We start from the raw sequence: 18,258 nt of genomic DNA, 5'->3' as shown, positions 1-18,258 counted from the left end.
TCTTCCTCTTAGGCTTTTTCCAAGGGCAGGAGAGATGGGATAAAATTTGAAGGGGTCCCTGTGCTCTGCCCCATTGTGATCTCAGAACTCCTGGGGTTTGTAGGTTCTGTTCCTAAGCCAACCTGACTCCCTTGCAGATCTGGTAAAGGTAGCTGCTTGTCTCTGATGAGCTGGAGACTTAGACAGGAGGTTGGCTGTGTCTGCACCTCTGGGAGACCAACCTTGCATGCTTCAGTGACCTGGGATTGAGTATGACCCTGATAACAAGCCATAGGTGCACTCAGGATTAAGCCACACAGTGAGTGAGGGATGCTTCATCATAGGAGGCTCTGTGGACTCTGAGTACCTGGGAAAGGGGATTCTAATTTTGCTGTAGCCCTCAGACCACATCAGTCTGCCTGAGTTGGTCTGCACCAGCCAGAGCATACTCCTGAATTGGAATTGGCTCCCTCTCTTTGGGATATTGAAAGCCCATTATGTATCCAGGATGGTGTCCTTTGTCATTTCTCCATGTTTCCACCACATGCTGGTCATTGTCATCGACTTCATCTATAACATATCCATCAATTAACTCCTTGATATCAGTTTAGATCAGTTTAGATGATGAGTCTCCTCATGATTGGGGCCCCAGGCCCAGCTAGTGTCACTTTTTGCCTGACTTTGGCTCTGGTCCATCAGAATATAAACTTGGTGTCCTTGTGCCTAAGCCTGACCTCAAGTTCCCAGAACTAGTGCAGGTAAACAATGCTATCTTGGAGTGTTCCAATGCTTCCTGAGTTGATTGTGAGAGTCAACAAAGTTCAGGAGGGGTTAGGCTACAAGATGTGAAACTGTTTCTCTATAGGCCTTATTTACTCACCTAACTAATTTGAGTTTGAGAAAGGTACTTCTAAGATTCATTGTTCAAAGCTTTCCATGGCTCTTTGCAAACGGAACAACCATAGACCCATCATTTGGTATTTGTTCTCCCCTCTGGGTCACTTGTATAGAACTGGGAATTTAACCCATTTTCCTAAAGAACAGTGTTTCTTCTCAATGAACTCCTTCCCTTTATTGTTGTTTCTGTCCACTGCTGACTTCTGGGACCCTTCTCATTCCTCTCTGATACCATACAGGCCCCCCTGATCCCTCTCACTCAGCTTCTTTCCCTTTCCAGGTAGAAAAGACTGCATCTGTGGTGCCACAGGACTATTTCTTACTCTGGGTTGCTCCCAGGGTGATACAGAGTCAATGAGGTACTTTTAGGGTTAGTTGATTAGATGATGGTTAGATAAAATTTCATTTCATTACTGTCCCTTGTCTTAATTACTAAGCCTTTAGCCTAGACATAACTGGACAGAGAATTCATATCAGAAATGTTGAATGATAAAAGATAAGTTCTTTATTGAGCACAAATAGAAAGAGGGAGAGTTTGTGACCTTCCTGGTCGGAACTGACCCAGGTGTTGGGTCTCAGGGGTACATCGTGAGCTAGGGAAGCAGTGTCCGGATGAGGAAGTCCCCCATCCCTGACAGATTCGAGGACCTAAGAGCACTCTGCAGGGGCCACATTCTTCTCCACAGTGGTCCCCTCATGCGTGACCTGGCAGGAAAATTTGTTGCGAGATTTCCACTGGTCAGGTGACAGGCTCAGGTAGCTGCTGGCTGCGTACTTGTTGTTGCTCTGTTTGGAGGGCTTGGTGGTCTCCACGCCCTGAGTGACAGTGGTACCATCTGCCTTCCAGGCCACTGTGAAGCCGCTGGGGTAGAAGTCACTGATGAGGCACACCAAGGTGGCCTTTTTGGCACTGAGCTCCTCAGAGGAGGGTGGAAAAAGCATGACTGTCGGGGCTGACTTGGGCTGACCTGTAGGTTGGGCAAGAGGAGTCAGTCAGAATTCAGGTGTCCATGGCTGAAGCTCCTACCTCAGTCCTGATGTGGGAAACAGGTCTTTCATGTCCATGGCTTGGGCCTAAAGTGGCCCCAGCTCCCTGAGGTCAGGCAAGCCATGAGTAGGGTCACTCACCTTCTGTTGGAATGAATCTGACTGCCAGATTCTGTAGAGTCTGGGTCCTTCCATGGTCTCAGACTCTCTCCAGGTCACATGTCCTCCTGTGACTGACTGGCACTGGCCCTGAGATCTGCCTTTTCTTGCAAATCTGTCTGTCCTGGACAATGGTGTCACTGCCAATAACCCCCAGGTTGCTTACCCAGTTACCCAATAGCTGGTCTGTCCTGGTTGTAGTGCTGTGTTACCATTTGAAAAGTAGGTTATGTCCCCAGACCCCTTCACACCATCCTTGCAGCATTGCCCCTTCCCAACAGGGACCCCCACATCCCAGGGATTCTAAGTGGACTAGAAATGGAAGTTCCTGGAGCTGGATTCTAGGGAATCCTGTAGATGGAGAGTTTTCAAGTGAGGTGAATTTTCAGTTTTGAGGTTAGACCATGTCTGTTCTGAAGGGTCTTTCTCTTCTGTGAAGTTTACTGGGGTTCTATTTATCTGTCTAAACTTTTAGCATTTCTGGAAGCCTGGCAGTCACAGTCCCTGTCACCTGTCCCCATCAGGTACTCTGACCCCATGTATTTGCTCACAGAGCTCTATGCCCTTAGTGTGCTGTGAAGAGATGTACCCTTGCTGCCTGTCAGGGTACTCTCCTGAGACCTTTCCTGATCTTGGTGTCCTTACTGTTCCTCTAGAGGTGGAAGGCCCCAGCACCCTGGGGCCATTTTCTTCTGATGACCGGCCTTATCCTTGATCCCCTGGTCCATTTCCACCTTCATGTCTCCAAGTCCCCAGATCAATGGTCTGCTCACTGTGCTTCAAGCACACCTCCATCTGGGACAAGCTGGAGACAGAATGCTATGCCTGAGCCATCCCCAGAATCCTTCCCACATCCCATGGCCCTGTTTGCAGCCCAAGTGCCTCACTTCCTTGCCTTCACTCCTCAATTCTCCTCAGACTCTTGGAACAGAGTTTTAAGGATGAGCTACGTCTGTTCTGAAGTGTCTCCCTGTTCTGTGAAGTTTCTTGGGGGTCTGTCTGCCATCAGATTTGTGAGTACCTGGAAGGACCTGTCCCTGTCACCTGTCTCTATCTGGAAACTTGGCCCTACATATCTGTCTGGTCAGGAGGATTTTCTGTGGCGGTGAAGGCATTTACCTTTGCTGCCTGAGTGTCCTGAGACCTGTCCTGTTGCTGGTGTTCTGACTGTCCTTGTGGAGGTGGAATATCCCAGCACCCAGGGCCCCCTTCTTTGATGTACACCTCTCTTCCTTGGCCCCCTTGGCCCACTTCCTCTTCCATGTCTCCAGGTCTCCAGACCAAGATTCTCTGCACTGTGCTTCAGGCAGTTGTTTGCCTTGGACCCCACATGAATAAAACCCAGTTCCTGAGCCATCCCCAGAATCCTTCCCACATAGCATGGTACCTTTGGCAGCCTGAACACCCAGTCACCTGCCCTTCACCCCTCAATTCTCCTCACCTCTAGTAGCCCAGAAACCCTGACTGGGGAGCTGACCACTCCTGAGTCCAGAGAAGGGTCCCATGGGGGGAAAGCTAGAGCCACAATGAGGCCTGAGTTTAGGTCTAGATCATGAAGTGTTCACAGAGACAGATCCCTGTAGCCCTGACCAGGCTCCGAAAAGATGGGATGGGTGGAGGCAATGAGGGTCAGACCAAAGGGGCAAAACTTACAGATCCCACAGACCTTCAGCCTGAGCCCAAGTCACAGTAGAAAGCAGGAAAAAATTACCCAAAATTGTACACTTGATCCGAAGGAGGGGGGAAACGGGGAAGACTCACCAATGACGGTCACATGGGTCCCTCCGCCGAAAACAGGACACTGTGACATGGCCTCGAACATAAACCCTCTGTCAGCCCCTGCACCTCTGACCCAGGCCCACCTGCAGCTGCATGGGAAACCCAAAGCACAGCCCCCTTTTCACGGGCGCTGGTCGGGCAGATGGGTGGGTGACTGGGGTGCCCCCTGGGGGCCTGGAATTTCAGTTCATGGAGGGTTCAGATTCCTTCCATCCTCTGTCATGGGGAGGGTTTGGAGAGACCCTTTCCAAGTATGGTATCTGAAATCCCAGCTAACGCCATCCTTAGGAAGGTGCTGGGTGCTCTTCTCCGTCTTTGTCAAGATGTCATTGTGGAAGGGGTGAGCAGGGCTGTTTCAGCGCAGCGGTGATGGATCTTGGAGCCCTTTGCAGACTTGGGACTCGTGGGGAGGGTTCTGGATATGCCACCACATCCTCAGCACAGGTGTTTCCTGTGCAGGTTTGTGGTCAGGAATGCGAAGTGTTGTGAAGAGAATCATGTTTTCCCTAGCACTTAGATCCCTTTCTAGGCCCTGAACTTCCAAATACCAATCTTTGTCTGGTTCTTCTGGATGGTAAAGTAGATGGGCATTGCTTTGCCCTGTCCTGAGCCTTGTGAGGGCACCTGTCATGCTGTAGGGCTATGTGGGCTGAATGTAAGCTGGCTAGACCTGGTGGGCCCCTGTGGTTGGGGACGCTGTCACTACATTTTCTTTCCAAACTGAAGTGTGGGAATATGTGTCTGACCCTTGAACTCGGTGAGAATCACACATGTCCCACATACTGAAGCATCACTAGCACAGGGTCATCCCATGAAGCAAGACACATACTGTACATCTGCCCTGGACCTTTACATTATGAGGAGGGTCTCTGACACCTAGGGCCTTCACCTACCTCCTGGCCTTGGGATGCAACCTGCAGAGCTCACACAGGGGACACACAGGTTTGGCTTTCTTTCTGTGACACATTGAAATACTGAACCAGACCTCTGTCTGTCTTCCTTGATCTACTCTCAATTAGTGTGTAAACATCCCTCATTCAGTAATAAGTTTGCCTCTTATCCTAGATAAGAATCCCCAGAGGCTTCTATTGTTACTGGCTGGATCTGGTAGAAATGACAGAGATGGAGTTGTCTTTGTTCATGTCATATCCTGGCTCCCTGTGTAACACCTTCTACCCTAGCTTCTCCTGATCTTTCCTGTGTGTGTGCTTGTGTGTGTTATGATCAGGTCCAACACTGAGCTCCTAAGTAGATGAATCAGTTGAAAAACCTTTCGGCATCCCATTTCTAGAATCTGAGACTTGATTTGTAACAGAGGCCTTGAGGCAGGTCACACAAACCCAAGCAGTGGAGTCATGGGTTGGCCTAGCCTTGCAGGGGTCTCAGAGGGCATAGTTGGAGTCTGTCTCCCAGAGACCTTGGATGCAAATATGAATTAAGAGACACTGGTGGGGGAGGTGCCAGCAGTGGGAGTGTGGGTGTGAGTGATTAGTGCCCAGGCAGGCACTCCTGTAGTGAGTGTGATAGGGAGTCTGTGGGAGATGGACAGGTCATTGTTACTGGGTAGGTAAGAGCAGTATTCTCATGAGAGAGGGAGGACGCTCTAGGCTGTGATGATGGGGAATGTCCACTTGGGGTAGGAAACCAGGGAAAACCTGGTACTGAGTGGGGGGCCTGCAGGAAGAGGACAGTGGGTGGGCTTGTAGTAGTCAGTGAGGTGCTAGGTCCAGAGAGAAACTCAGGGATTATCCAAGAAATCATGGGGGCCTGAGATAAGTGAGGGCAGCTATGACTGGCTTTAAATATGGTTCACACAGAAAGGAAACCATAGAGACATTGTGGAGGATGGTCTTCTTTTTTCTCCTGTTCATGAATATTCCCTGGCAATTCTGAGTGAGAGCAAAACAGCCCCTCAAGAACATGAGGATACCTAATTTGGGCAACTTTCCCAAGAGACAAAAAGAATCATGTCCCCTCACTAAAGATGGTTGAGTTCTGGACCAAAATGTTAAAGCCAAATTACCAGATAACATGAATTCTGATCGAATAAGGGACATTTTATTGAGGGTTGATTGAGGGCTGGGATACTCCTGGTGCGTGGGAAATCCTTCCTGGAGGTGCAATGTGCAGCTACATTGCCAACATGTCTAGTGGTCTTCCCCAGGCCATCATCCAAGCTTATTGGGTCAAGTCCAGAGTGCACCAGGTCAGCAAACAATAATGATTCAGCAGGAAAAAATGGAGGGGTCAGATCATTCTGTAAAGGGTGGAAGAAGAGGAACAGTTTATTTTCCTCTGTCATTAGATATGAAGGTCACTATGGGGAGCATAAAGAGCAGATGAAGGCACACTCCTTATGGGCACATTGTAGCCCTCACAAGAGAAGGAAGACAGAAATGGAATATTGCCATGATGCATCCTTCTCATCTGATGGATGGTGCCATTGAACATCTAGACAGCTAGTGCTACTTAAAAAGATCCACTTGACCTGGGTCCCTTGATGCAAAGTAGCCAACAGTCTTGGAAAGAGAGTTTGCCAAGTGCAAGCTGGACCTCCTGAAATGTCTGATGCCAGATGCCCTTTGCATGAAGAGAAAACAGACAGAATGGTTCAGGTACAGATCTGGGAGGCTGTGGCTGCATTCCTATCATGGGAGAGTCCCAGTGCCAGCAGCCCTGACCCATAGCCATTTCTTTGGAAGGAAAAGCAGAGTGATAGGATAGGTTCTTACAGATTCAACAGATCTGAAGACACATCCACCAATCACAGTGTAAAATATTATTCAATACTCATAAAAAGAAAATAAGGCCACCACAAGCAGTATCAAAAATATAAGTGCATGAATTCACTTAGGGGCTTTTGATGAGAAATGGAGTACTTTTTTTGCTATTAAGAAGTTCCTGGAGTGCCCTGGTGGCTCAGTTGGTTAAGCGTCCGGCTTTGGCTCAGGTCATGATCTCATGGTTCATGGGTTCAAGCCCTGCATCGGACTCTGTGCTGACAGCTAGCTCAGAGCCTGGAGCCTGTCTTCGGATTCTGTGTCTCCCTCTTTCTCTGACCCTCCTCTGCTCATACTGTCTCTCTCTGTCTCTCCAAAATAAATAAAAAGCATAAAAAATTTAAAAAAGAAGTTCCTATGGTTTCTGCTTAGATTTGGTAATGATATTGTACTTGTAGCTCAGATCCTGTCTTTCCAGTTCATGAATTATATACATAATAAATGGTATGATCTTGGATTTGCTTCAAAATTATGCATAAGTGAGGAGTCTTCTCTGACTAGGTTTCTTGAGACTCTGGCAAGTGGTTTATGGGAACACAGGATTTCTTCCTTGCCTTCTGTCTCTTTAGTTTGTGTAGTTCATAATAAACACTTCAAACAATCAATGGAGGAGTTTATTTAGGAGTGGCAGTGTCTCTGGGTAGGGGGTATTAGGGGTATTATGTTACTCTTCCTAGCAGGACCATTAGGATGAGGGAGACCTGAGTGGTCCCTTGTTCCATGCGGTTTTAGCTTTCCATTTGTGAAATGCGTTCATGCAGATGTTGATCTCAAAGTTTATATCATCTCCTAGGTAGATTTGGGCACTGTGGGCTGCTAAAAATCTCCTTGGGGGCCCCTGTCTTCTGACCCACTATTGCCCCAGGGCTCACTGCCTTTGGAGGCTCTATCCCTGGGCAGTCCTGACTCCAGCAAGTCTGGTGAAGGCAGCCCCTAATATTTATGAACTGGAGGTTCAGACAGGGTATCTGTCAAACCTAGGACTTGAGAACTGGCAGAGTGAGCATGGGCTGCACCTCTGAGAGGCTGACATGAGTGCCTCAGGCCTTGCAGTGAGTGTGCCCATGACACAAAGCTGCAGATACACTCTGTACACAGCCATAGGGTTGGAGGCTGGAAGAGTCCTGGGGGCCAGGTGCTTGGGTTGTGCAACCACTAGGAAGCTTGGCTATTCCATGGGCTTCTGGCTGGTCTGACTAGCCCTAACTCTTCTCCTGAATTTGAAATGACTCTGTCTTTCAGGCAATCATTGACACCTCTTTATGTGTCTGGGATGGTGCCTTTTCCTACTCACTCTCTTCCCCTGTGACCCCATACATGTTGTGAATTTTGACATCACCTGTTCCTTCCATAACCCAACCATAAGTAATGTGTCAGGTGTCCAGACTTTCATGACTAATATTCCAGGCAGTGCTAGAATGACGTTAAGCCTCACTGACGACATGCAAATCTGAACAGATCCATTTTCCCTCAAACTCTCCTTGTTTCTGCCTAATCCCCCCTGGGACCCCAGTCTGTCTCACTTGGCCCATCTCCATTCCCATGGGGACAAGAACTGCAACCCTTGAGTTGCCCACAGGACAATTTGTTCTTCAGGTCATAACTGACAAGCACACAGGGAAAATGTGTAAATAGGTTCTCACTTGATACATCTATCCCTAATTACTGAGGCTTACCCAGAATAAGGAGAAACAGTGAATACACACCAGAAATGTCAATGATAAGCACTAAAGTCTTTATTGAGCACAAGTAGAAACAGGGAGGGTTTGTGACCTGCCTGGTATGAACTGATCCAAGGGTTGGTTCTCAGGGCTATACAGTGGCCTGGGGAAGAGGTGTCTGGGCACCTAAGAGCACTCTGCAGGGACCACATTCTTCTCCACGGTGCTCCCCTCATGTGTGACCTGGCAGGCAAATCTGCTGTGAGATTTCCACTGGTCAGGTGACAGGCTCAGGTAAGCTGCTGGCTGCATATTTGTTGTTGCTCTGTTTGGAGGGCTTGGTGGTCTCTATGACCTGGGTGATGGGGGTGCCATCTGCCTTCCAGGCTACCGTCAAGCTGCCAGGGTAGAAGTCATTGATGAGGCACATCATTGTGGCCCTTTTGGTGCTGAGCTCCTCGGGAGAGGGTGGGAAGAGTGTTACCAAGGGCGCAGACTTGGGCTGACCTGTGGAGCTGGGAGAGGCAAGAAGTCAGAGTTCACATGTTTATTCGGTCACTTCCTACCACCATCCTGATGTGAGGTACAGCTCTGTCATGTTGAAGGTTTGGGCGTCAGTTGATCTTTGCTCCCTGAGTTCTGGTCAGCAATGATGGGGTCACTCACCTTCTGTTGGAGAGAAGCTGAGTGCCCATCTGTTGGAGATCTGAGCCCACCTGTGGTTTTTGTTCCTCTTCAGGTTCATGTGTCCTCATCACTTTCCTATTTGCCTGCAGGCTCCCATGTTACTGAGTTTTATTGCGCTCGACACCTAATCTTTCCCTGTGGAATCTGTTTGTCCTGTGTCATGCCTTGCCAGGTCCATCTCTAAGGGGTACTCACACAAGTGTCTGTCTATCCAGTATTAGGCTCTCATCCCTTTCTGGGAGGGGTTATTTTTGGGCCATATTCCTGCTGATCCCTCATTGCAGCCCCTGCCCATCTAACAAAGATCCTTTAAGGTTGCCTGAGGGGGAGAAAGCATCTGCCCCCAGGCTGGAATCTAGTCTAGCTAGTGGGTGCTTTCTAAGAGGTGAATTTGCTATTCCGAGGCTGGAGCTGGGGCTTCTCTGAGGGGTCACTTTGTGTGAAGTTATCTCGGGGAGACTGCTGTCCTAGCATTGCTGTGTGCCTGGTAGGCAAGGGGCTGTCCTTGTCTCCTGTATCTGTGGAGTCACCAACCCCAGCATCCACTCAGGAGTCTCTCCTCCAACATTGTTATGGGTGTGTCAAGCTTTGGGGCCTGAATGTCCTGAGCCCTGTCCTGTCTGAGGAGGTCCTGCCTGTCCTGGAGGAGGTCCCTCGACCCAGCACATCTTGTCCTAGGAAATCCTCTTCTCCTTGTTTCCTTTGCCTTGGGTTCTCTTCTGTCTCATGGCCAACCAAAAATTCCCTCCATAACCTCTCAGTAGCTCCCACCTAGAATCCAGAGAGCATAGAACCCAAGTGTGATTGAGGACACTAATTGATTGAACTGATGAGCTGTGCAAGCATTCTTCCCTGGTCCCATGGCTCTGGTGCCCCAGCCAGAGTCTTCCAGTCCTGTGCTCCTTGAGTCTCTCATTTCCCCACTTCTGGGAGGATGAGAGGCCCTGAGGGATCTGAACATCTTGGAGTCTAGAGGAAGACTTACAGGAGTGGACAGAACAGAGCACATATGGGACTGAGTATTGTTCTGGCAGACAGATAGATGAGTTTTTAGGTCATCTTAAGTATCCCCTGCCTCTCAGAGAGTAGGGGAGGGGCTGTGATGAGGAAGGAAGCAAGTAGGCATCTAGAGGAAGAAAAGGAGATCAGGTTTGGAAGGAGTAGAGTCCCAGATGAAAGAGTGATCAACTTTAGAAAAGACACAGAAGGAAAAAAGAAGCAGCAGAAGAAAATTGTCCAAACATCTGGGAGAGCAGAAAAGGAGGGAGAAGATGAAACTCACCTAGGACTGTCAACAGGGTCCCTCCTCCAAAAAGAAAACACTGTGATACAGGTTAATACAAAAACCACTGCCTGGGAGTCCTTGCCTGCCCCCTAGGCCCCCCACCTGCAGCTGTGAGGGAGGAAGTGGGGACACTACTCCAGGCTCCTGTCTGCTCAGCAGACAACCCCTAGCAGACAACAATGTCAATGTCCCCACGTGTGCAGCCACAGGATCCTTGAAATCAATTCTTCCCAAGGAAGTTAGTATCTGACCTGCTGTTTCTACCTTTATCTCCTGGTATGGAAATCAGTTTGTTAAAAGCCTCTGTGTCACCGTGAGTAAGGATCTATGGAATTGAACAGGAAATCACTTCTCTGTATGCTCAAATAATCGCAATTCCATGGTGAGACCGTGAGGTGAGGACAGAGGATGTACCCTTCCTCCCAAACCTTTAGCTCCAGGGAAAAACAGATTGCTCTGTGTGTATGGGCTACTGGAAACTTCCTATGCCCCCAATCATCACTTCAGGGAGCAGAGCCTTATTTTTCCAGGGGAGGTCCTAGTTTGAGACTGTTCCAAGTAAAGTCAGTCCTGGTCCTGTGGAACATGCCAGCCTGTGTCCAGGTGACATCGGGACTAGCCCCAGCCAAACCCCTATCTGGTCCTATTCTAGGGAATGGTCTGCTGTGTGACTGATGCTCTGCTTCTTTCAAGGAGTCTTAAATTCCATTGGCCATGAAATAGAACTGGCATCTGTGATCAAATATAGGCCTGGGGCAGGTAGGCACAAGTGAAATAGAATGTGTTGTACATCAGATAATGTGGGGTATACCCAGGAGGCACCTGCAGAGGGTCCTACTGACTAATGTCCACAGATGTAGCCACATTTCATATATATAGTGGAGAAAGTCATGCATTTCATCAAGCCTATCTGGGTCATTCACAGCATGTATCAGGCCTCCAAATATAGACACGTTAGCAGGGGAGGGTGGAGGGAGCAGGTCATCATCCTGTAAAGTGGGGAAGAACAGGGAACAGCACACATTTCTTTTTTTCCTTACACAGGAAAGCCACTCCCCACATGGGTACATTGCAGCCTTCACAGGAGAAGGAACACAGAAATGAGATATTGCCATGATGCACCCTTCCTATCTGTTGGATGGAGTCACTGAACATCAAAGCAGCTAATGCTACCTAAAAAGGTCCACTTGACATGGGTCCTTTGATGCAAAGTAGCCAACTGTCCTAGGAGGTGATGCTGACAATGTGCAAACTGGACCTCGTGAAGGATCTGATGCCAGAAGCCTTTTGTAGGAAGAGGAAAGAGAGAGAATGGAAATGGCTCAGACACAACTCTGGGAGGTCATGGCTGCATCCCCACCTTGGGAGAGTCCCAGGACCAGCTGCTCAGCCCCTGAAGCCCCTTCCTTGCAAGGAAAATTAGAGTGATTTGGGAGATTCTGAAGACACACACCCCAACCACAGTGTCAAATGTTATTCAATACCCAAAAGAAAAAAGTAAATACCCCAAAATAACAATAGCATCAACAATATAATTCCATGAAATCACCTGTGACAAGTTAAGGTCCTTGATGATAAGTATTTTGGTTGTTAAGGATTTACTCACAGTTTATACTTTGGTTTGATCATGCTACTTTAGTTTCTGTTTAGGCCTTTACCTCTGGTACACAGATGAGATCATTATTGATAAAAAGCTATGGTCTCCGGAATTTGTTTCCAAATATTGCATAAGAGAGCAACTATTTTATTGGTGTGTCAACCTCATCAGTGAATTGATAGATTGGGACCTGGTTGATGGGTACATGGAGGTATTCTTATTCGTCTGTCTCCCTGGTTTGGTATTTTTATTTTAACTCAATGTACACTTACAAACAACTTACAAGAACAGATAGATGATAGTGTGGGGAAGTACCAGAAGTGAGATGGATTTGGCATTCTACAGTAGGATCATGGGTATGAGGTAGACCAGGGTGGCCTTCTCCCTCACTTGGGCCTCAGCACTCAGATCCATGACTTGTGGCCTGCAGGTATTGTGGGATCCTAGGACCCCTTAATCTTCCTTCTCCCTCTTAGGCTTTCCTAGGGCCAGAGTGGCTGGGATAAAAGTCTAAAGGGTCCCTTGCTCTGTCCCAGATGTGAACTCCTGGGGTTTGTAGGTTCTGTTCCTGGGTTAACCTAGCTCCCTTGCAGGTCTGGTTAAGGCAACTGCTTGTCCCTGATTAGCTGGAGACATAGATAGGGGGCTGGTTGTGCCTCTGCCTCTGCAAGACCAAGGTCACCTGCATCAGTGACCTGGGATTGAGTGTGTCCCTGATGCCAGGTCACAGGTGCACTCAGGATTGAGCCACAGTTAGTGAAGGAGGTTCATGCAATAGAAGATTCTATGGGCCCTGAGTACCTGGAGAAGGGGACCCTGACATTGCTGTAGCCCTCAGGCCACACTGACTCTGCCTGAGCTGGTCTGTACCAGCTGAACTATACTCCCGATTTCAAATTGGCTCCCTCTCTTCATTACAATCATTGGATGCCCATTATGTGCCCAGGATATTGTTCTTTGTCATTTACTCAGTTCTCCATGTCCCCACCACAAGCACGCCAATATCATCGACTTCATCTATAACCTAACCACAAAATAACTCTCCCCTTGATCTCAGTTCAGATGATGAGCCTATTCATGATTGAGGTCCCAGCCCCCACTTAGTCCCTTTGGGCCTGACCTTGATCCAGGCCCATCAGGACATACACTGTTTGTCCTTGTGTCTAATCCTGACCTCAAGTTCCTAGCACTAGTGCCGGTGAACACTGCTTTCTTGAAGAGTGTTCCAGGGCTTCCTAAGTTGGTTGGGAGAGTTAACTAGGTTCAGGAAGGGTTAGGCTATAAGATGTGAAACTTTCTCTGTAGGCCTTGTTAGCATCTTTACTCACCTAACATGCATTGTGAAAGTTTTGAAACATACCTCTATGATTCACTCTTCAAAGCATTCAATGTTTCCCAGCTAACAGGCCAACCATGGACCCCTCATTTGGTACTTTCTCTCCCCTCTGGGTCACTTGTATGGAACTGGGAATTTAACCTTTTTATCTAAAGACCATTTTTTCTGCTCAAGGATCTCCTTTTTCCTTATCATTGTTTCTGCCCACTGCTGGCTCCTGGGACCCTCTTCATTCCTCCCTGATACCCTATAGCACCCCCCCGGTCCCCCTCTTTCAACTTTTCTCCCTTTCCAAGTGGCAAGGACTGCATCCTGCAGGATGCAGGACTATTTCCTACTCTGGGTTGCTCCCAAGGGGATGGAGAGTCAATGGGGTCCTTTTTTTAAAATTTTATTTTTAAATTTTATTTTTTTAATAGTTGATTGTCAAATTGGTTTCTATATAACACCCAGTGCTTCTCCCCACAAAGGCCCCCCACCATGACCAAGATCATGAGAGACTATTGAATACTGAAAACGAACCATGGACTGAAGGGGGAGAGGGAGGGAGAGAGGGGAGTGATGGTCATAATGGGGTCCTTTTAGGGTTGAGTGGACGGTGGTTAGATAGAATCTCATGTCATTACTGTCCCTTGTCTTAATTACTAAGCTTTTAACCCAGATACAATCAGACAGAAAATTCACATTAGAAATGTTGAATGATAAATGATAAGTTTTTTATTGAGCACAAGTAGAAACAGGAAGGGTGTGTGACCTTCCTGGTCTGAACCGATCCAGGGATTGGTTCTCAGGGTTACCTGGTGAGCTTGGGAAGCAGTGTCTGGATGAGGAAGACTCCCATCCCTGACAGTCTTGGGGACCTAAGAGCATTCTGCGGGGACCACATTCTTCTCCACGGTGCTCCCCTCATGCATGACCTTGCAGGTAAATCTGCTGCGAGATTTCCACTGGTCAGATGATAGGCTCAGGTAGCTGCTGGCCGCGTACTTGTTGTTGCTCTGTTTGGAGGGCTTGATGGTCTCCACGCCCTGGGTGACAGAGGTGCCATCTGCCTTCCAGGCCACTGTCAAACCACTGGGGTAGAAGTCACTGATGAGGCACGCTAGGGTTGCCTTGTTGGCATTGAGCTCCTCAGGGGAGGGTGGGAAGAGCGTGACTGAGGGCGTGGACTTTGGCTGACCCGTGCAAAGTGGAGAGGGTCAGAGATGCAGGGAGAGTCCAAGCATTGGGCAGCTCTTCCTCCATCTATACCCTCTGTGATTGTTCCCATGGTGGCCATGCTTGTTTACCCAGGGAACCCTTCTTTCCACTCCAGCTCTGGATAGCAGGCAGCCTCCCATGTTCCCAGAAGCCCTTCCATATCACCTTTCCTAAGTGTGTGCAAGGTACATCTGCAACCTCAGTTTCCCTGTGCATGACCAGGGTAGTCTGTCCCCTCAGCCCTTTCCTGGTTTCTGGTGTCTAAGTTCAGAATCTGGCCCTGACCTCCAGATTCATCAGGCCAGCATCTGGTCCCCATATCACTTAATTTTTCTGGATTCACATACATCCCCTGTGAACTGGAGTCTGTTATAGGTCAATCCTGATAGTGTGTATGGAAGCTTTAAGCCCTGCACACAGTGAGGCATGGAGCCTCCTGTCTTCCTTGGTAACAGCTCTGTCCCTGTTTGGCCTCAGTTCTCCCGGGTAATCTGGGGACTATAAGCCTCTTTATCTCCTCCATCTTGCCTGCTCCTGTCACAGGACACTTGGCTGTTTTCTTAGGGACTGTCCCCTGCAGACAAAGATCACAGAAGTCCCACACCCACCTCAGTATCTCTAACTACTCCTGACTTTAAGGGGCTGCTGTGTAGCTCTAAACCCCCTATTCACTCTCTACTTGGTCATCTCCTAAGTCTAGTGTGCCCTTTGAGGATGGTAAAAGGCCAGCCCTTGGACAAGTGAGACACCCAGGCCCTGGGATTATGGGGCTGCAAGGACTGAAAAGACTGCCTTTGGGACCCACTCCTTTCTGACCAACATCCTTGGAAGGCCGTGCTTCTGGTTACCTTACCTTACATCTCCCATGTCTCTGTGTCCCTGCATCTTCACAGCCTAGCAGAGACCCTGAAAGCAATCTGGACCTGCCTTTTCACCCCCCACTGGTCTCCCCTCAAGCTGCCTCTCTATGTGCCCAGGGGCTGGAGTCAGAGCCCCAGCCATAATCCAGCCTCCTGTATGGCCCTTCTAGCCTGAATGACCATGGAGCCCTCAAAAGAGGCTCTGAGGACTCAGAGACTGTCTCAAAGGCTGCCCTACTGCTTCTAGTCAGAACCAACCTCTGGCTATCCTGTGGGTGTCTGCTCTAGAAGTGAAGGAGCCCCCTATGCAGCCTGAGCCCCCAGTGTCCTGGCTGTGTCAGAGTGTTGGACTCTGAACTTGGCTACTCCTGCCATTGGGATCCTTCCTCCTGGTTACTCCAAGACCAACAAGCCTCCTTCAGATCCCATAGAGAAAGGAAAAACGTTCAGGGTGGGGTGGGAGTGGGGTCGGTCCTTATGGTCAGGAGGGCAGAAGGGAAGAAGTCCCAGACAGAAAAAAAATGACTTTCCCATGACAACAGAGGGGTGGAACAGGTTGGGAATGTTGGTGAGAGCCATTTACCTAGGATAGTCAAGTGAATCCCGCCACCAAAGATATACCACAGTGACTGAAGCTCAGACCAAAACCCCTTGGGTCAGCACCTGGGTCCTGCCTCCCAGGGACCAAGTGAGAGAAGGAACTTGCTGGGCATGACAGGCACAGGGCTGCAGTGGGCAGGGCTGCATTCTGGGGCAGAGTGGGTGGGAAGCCAGCCTCCCAGAGGCCAGGGAATACTTGGGGTTCATGGCCCAGAGACATCCCCATGCCAGACCCCCTGTCCAAAGCAGACACCACTCATGACTTTGGAGCTATCCAGTATATGTCCTTTCCTCTCTGTTTTGATGCTGTCCTAGTCACCACTGAATCCTCGGTACTAATCAAGACACTGCTGCATCCCTTCAGGGGGTCATATGGTGTGGCAGAGTAAGTTCCGAGCTGGCTTAGATCTGCCCTACCTTTACTGACATGATTTTAGGGCTTCTGAGGGTTCCTTCCCTACAATTTCCAATGATCCAGCTAGTCAGTATCCTCCCTGGAAGTGGTCCATGGACATTGGGTCAATGACTCACCATGCTTCCACATAGAGACCACTTCCCTTTGTTCCATACAGTGATACACAGTTCAGTTCCATCTCTTTAATGAAGCCTTCTCTGATCTCTCAGACCACTGTCTTTCTGTCTACTTGTCTGTCTGTCTGCCCATCTATCCATCCATCCACCCATCATCTGTCCATCTGTCTAAAAGTGTCTCCCAAGCATCCATCTGCCAGGCACTATTTCACATGTTGGGACATGGTGGTGGAGCCTCCCCTGGCTCTTACCCCTCTCTATCCCTGAAAACACTTAGGTCAAGGCCAATTAGGTCCTCATCTAGGTCAAGTTTGAAATCCTTCCCCATATTTCTGCAAGAGGCCCCTTCTTTCTGGTGACTCCTCTCTTTGGTGTCCAAGACTGCCCACTTTCCTTCTCCTATGACTTCTCTTTCTTCCTGGCTCCTGCAAGGTTGCTGATCCCCAGGCCACCACCCAGAATCCCACTCTCCCTGCGCTCTTCCAATATTTCTGCCTTTGGTCCATACCATGCACTCAGATGACTTTCTAGTGATCTTACATCCCTATTTCCAGCCCTGCCCTCTCTTTTTGGCTCTATTTTCACAGATTCTGCCTACTGAACATATCTCCACTTGAATGCCTTTCTGACACCTCCAAACTAACAGGGCCCATCTAAAGCTGCTTACATTTCCCTGTAAACTTGCTTTCCTGCATTGTCCTCACTTCTGCAGATTTATCTCCATGCCAGAGGTCTGGAGCCATCCCAGAATGCTTTCTCCTTACTGAATCACCCTCCGTGTTCTAATGTCCTACCATAATACAAAATACAATTAAAATACTTTGAAAAAGAAAAATAAACACCCAACCCATACTCTAAGAGTTTATGACAGTAAGAATCCTCAGGCTTTGCCAAATTTGATTTGATCTCCCAAATTAGTTTATTTACATTGGAAGATACTTTGTTGCATTTCGATCCAGCATTATTCACCTCAGCAGCAGGACTATTTGGCCATGACTGTATTTAAGATGTGCACATAAGATTTTTAAAAATATTTTTAATAGTTTATTGTCAAATTGGTTTCCATACAACACCTAGTACTCTTCCCCACAAGTGCCCTCCTCCATCACCACCATCTCTTTTCCCCCCTCCCCCTTCCCTGTCAACCCTCAGTTCGTTTTCAGTATTCGGTAGTCTCTCAAGTTTTGTGTCCCTCTCTCTCCCCAACTCTCTTTCCCTCTTCCCCTCCCCCTGGTCCTCCATTAGGTTTCTTCTGTTCTCCTGTTAGGCCTATGAGTGCAAACATATGGTATCTGTCCTTCTCTGCCTGACTTATTTCGCTTAGCATGACACCCTCGAGGTCCACCCACTTTCCTACAAATGGCCATATTTCATTCTTTCTTATTGCCATGTAGTACTCCATTGTGTATATATACCACATCTTCTTGATCCATTCATCAGGTGATAGACATTTAGGCTCTTTCCATGTTTTGGCTATTGTTGACATTGCTGCTATGAACATTGGGGTACATGTGCTCCTATGCATCAGCACTTCTGCATCCCCTGGGTAAATCCCTAGCAGTGCTATTGCTGGGCCATAAGGGAGTTCTATGGATAGTTTTTTGAGGAACCTCCACAGCGTTTTCCAGAGTGGCTGCACCAGTTTACATTCCCACCAACAGTGTAGGAGGGTAAACCTAACCAAGGATGTAAAAGACTTATATGATGAAAACTATAGAGTCGATTGGGTTTTCCATGTAGAGTATCATGTCATCTGCAAAAAGGGAAAGTTTGACTTCTTCCTTGCCAATTCTGATGCCTCTTATTCCTTTTTGTTGTCTGATTGCTGATGCTAGAACTTCCAGCACTATGTTGAACAACAGTGGTGAGAGTGGGCACCCCTGTCGTGTTCCTGATCTCAGGGGGAATGCTCTCAGTTTT

General features: G+C 48.4%; 1 protein-coding gene, 1 long non-coding RNA gene, 1 pseudogene and 2 gene segments (V, D, J or C); 1 reads left to right on the top strand and 4 right to left on the bottom strand.

Moving 5' to 3' along the window:
• LOC115277666 overlaps positions 1 to 18,258 on the bottom strand; it is an 869,742-nt gene that overhangs the window by 24,794 nt on the left and 826,690 nt on the right.
• On the top strand, positions 115 to 11,762 carry LOC115277683. Its single transcript, XR_003902472.1, has 2 exons — positions 115 to 298; positions 11,259 to 11,762. It is a non-coding gene; the product is annotated as an uncharacterized LOC115277683 (long non-coding RNA).
• Positions 1,359 to 18,258, bottom strand: part of LOC115277665 (immunoglobulin lambda-1 light chain-like) — a 653,789-nt gene continuing 636,889 nt past the window's right edge. For 8 of the 10 annotated variants that reach the window (XM_029921983.1, XM_029921984.1, XM_029921977.1 and 5 more), the window contains exons 3-4: positions 3,784 to 3,821; positions 1,359 to 1,844 (exon numbers count right to left, since the gene is read on the bottom strand). In XM_029921983.1, the coding sequence (XP_029777843.1) occupies positions 1,525 to 1,844; positions 3,784 to 3,821 (358 nt within the window). In that variant the 3' untranslated portion in view covers positions 1,359 to 1,524. Of the gene's footprint in view, positions 1,845 to 3,783; positions 3,823 to 18,258 lie in introns of all 10 variants that reach the window. The other 2 variants (XM_029921980.1, XM_029921982.1) reach the window with 1 other exon arrangement.
• Positions 8,294 to 18,258, bottom strand: part of LOC115277674 — a 47,463-nt pseudogene continuing 37,498 nt past the window's right edge.
• LOC115277681 overlaps positions 13,842 to 18,258 on the bottom strand; it is a 9,047-nt gene continuing 4,630 nt past the window's right edge. Inside the window, 1 exon segment of the C gene segment in view lies at positions 13,842 to 14,175. Coding sequence covers positions 14,008 to 14,175 — 168 coding nt within the window.

The sequence above is a fragment of the Suricata suricatta genome, chromosome 14, assembly GCF_006229205.1.
Source record: "Suricata suricatta isolate VVHF042 chromosome 14, meerkat_22Aug2017_6uvM2_HiC, whole genome shotgun sequence".
Classification (NCBI taxonomy): domain Eukaryota; kingdom Metazoa; phylum Chordata; class Mammalia; order Carnivora; family Herpestidae; genus Suricata; species Suricata suricatta.
This window is presented reverse-complemented; position numbering and strand designations above follow the sequence as displayed.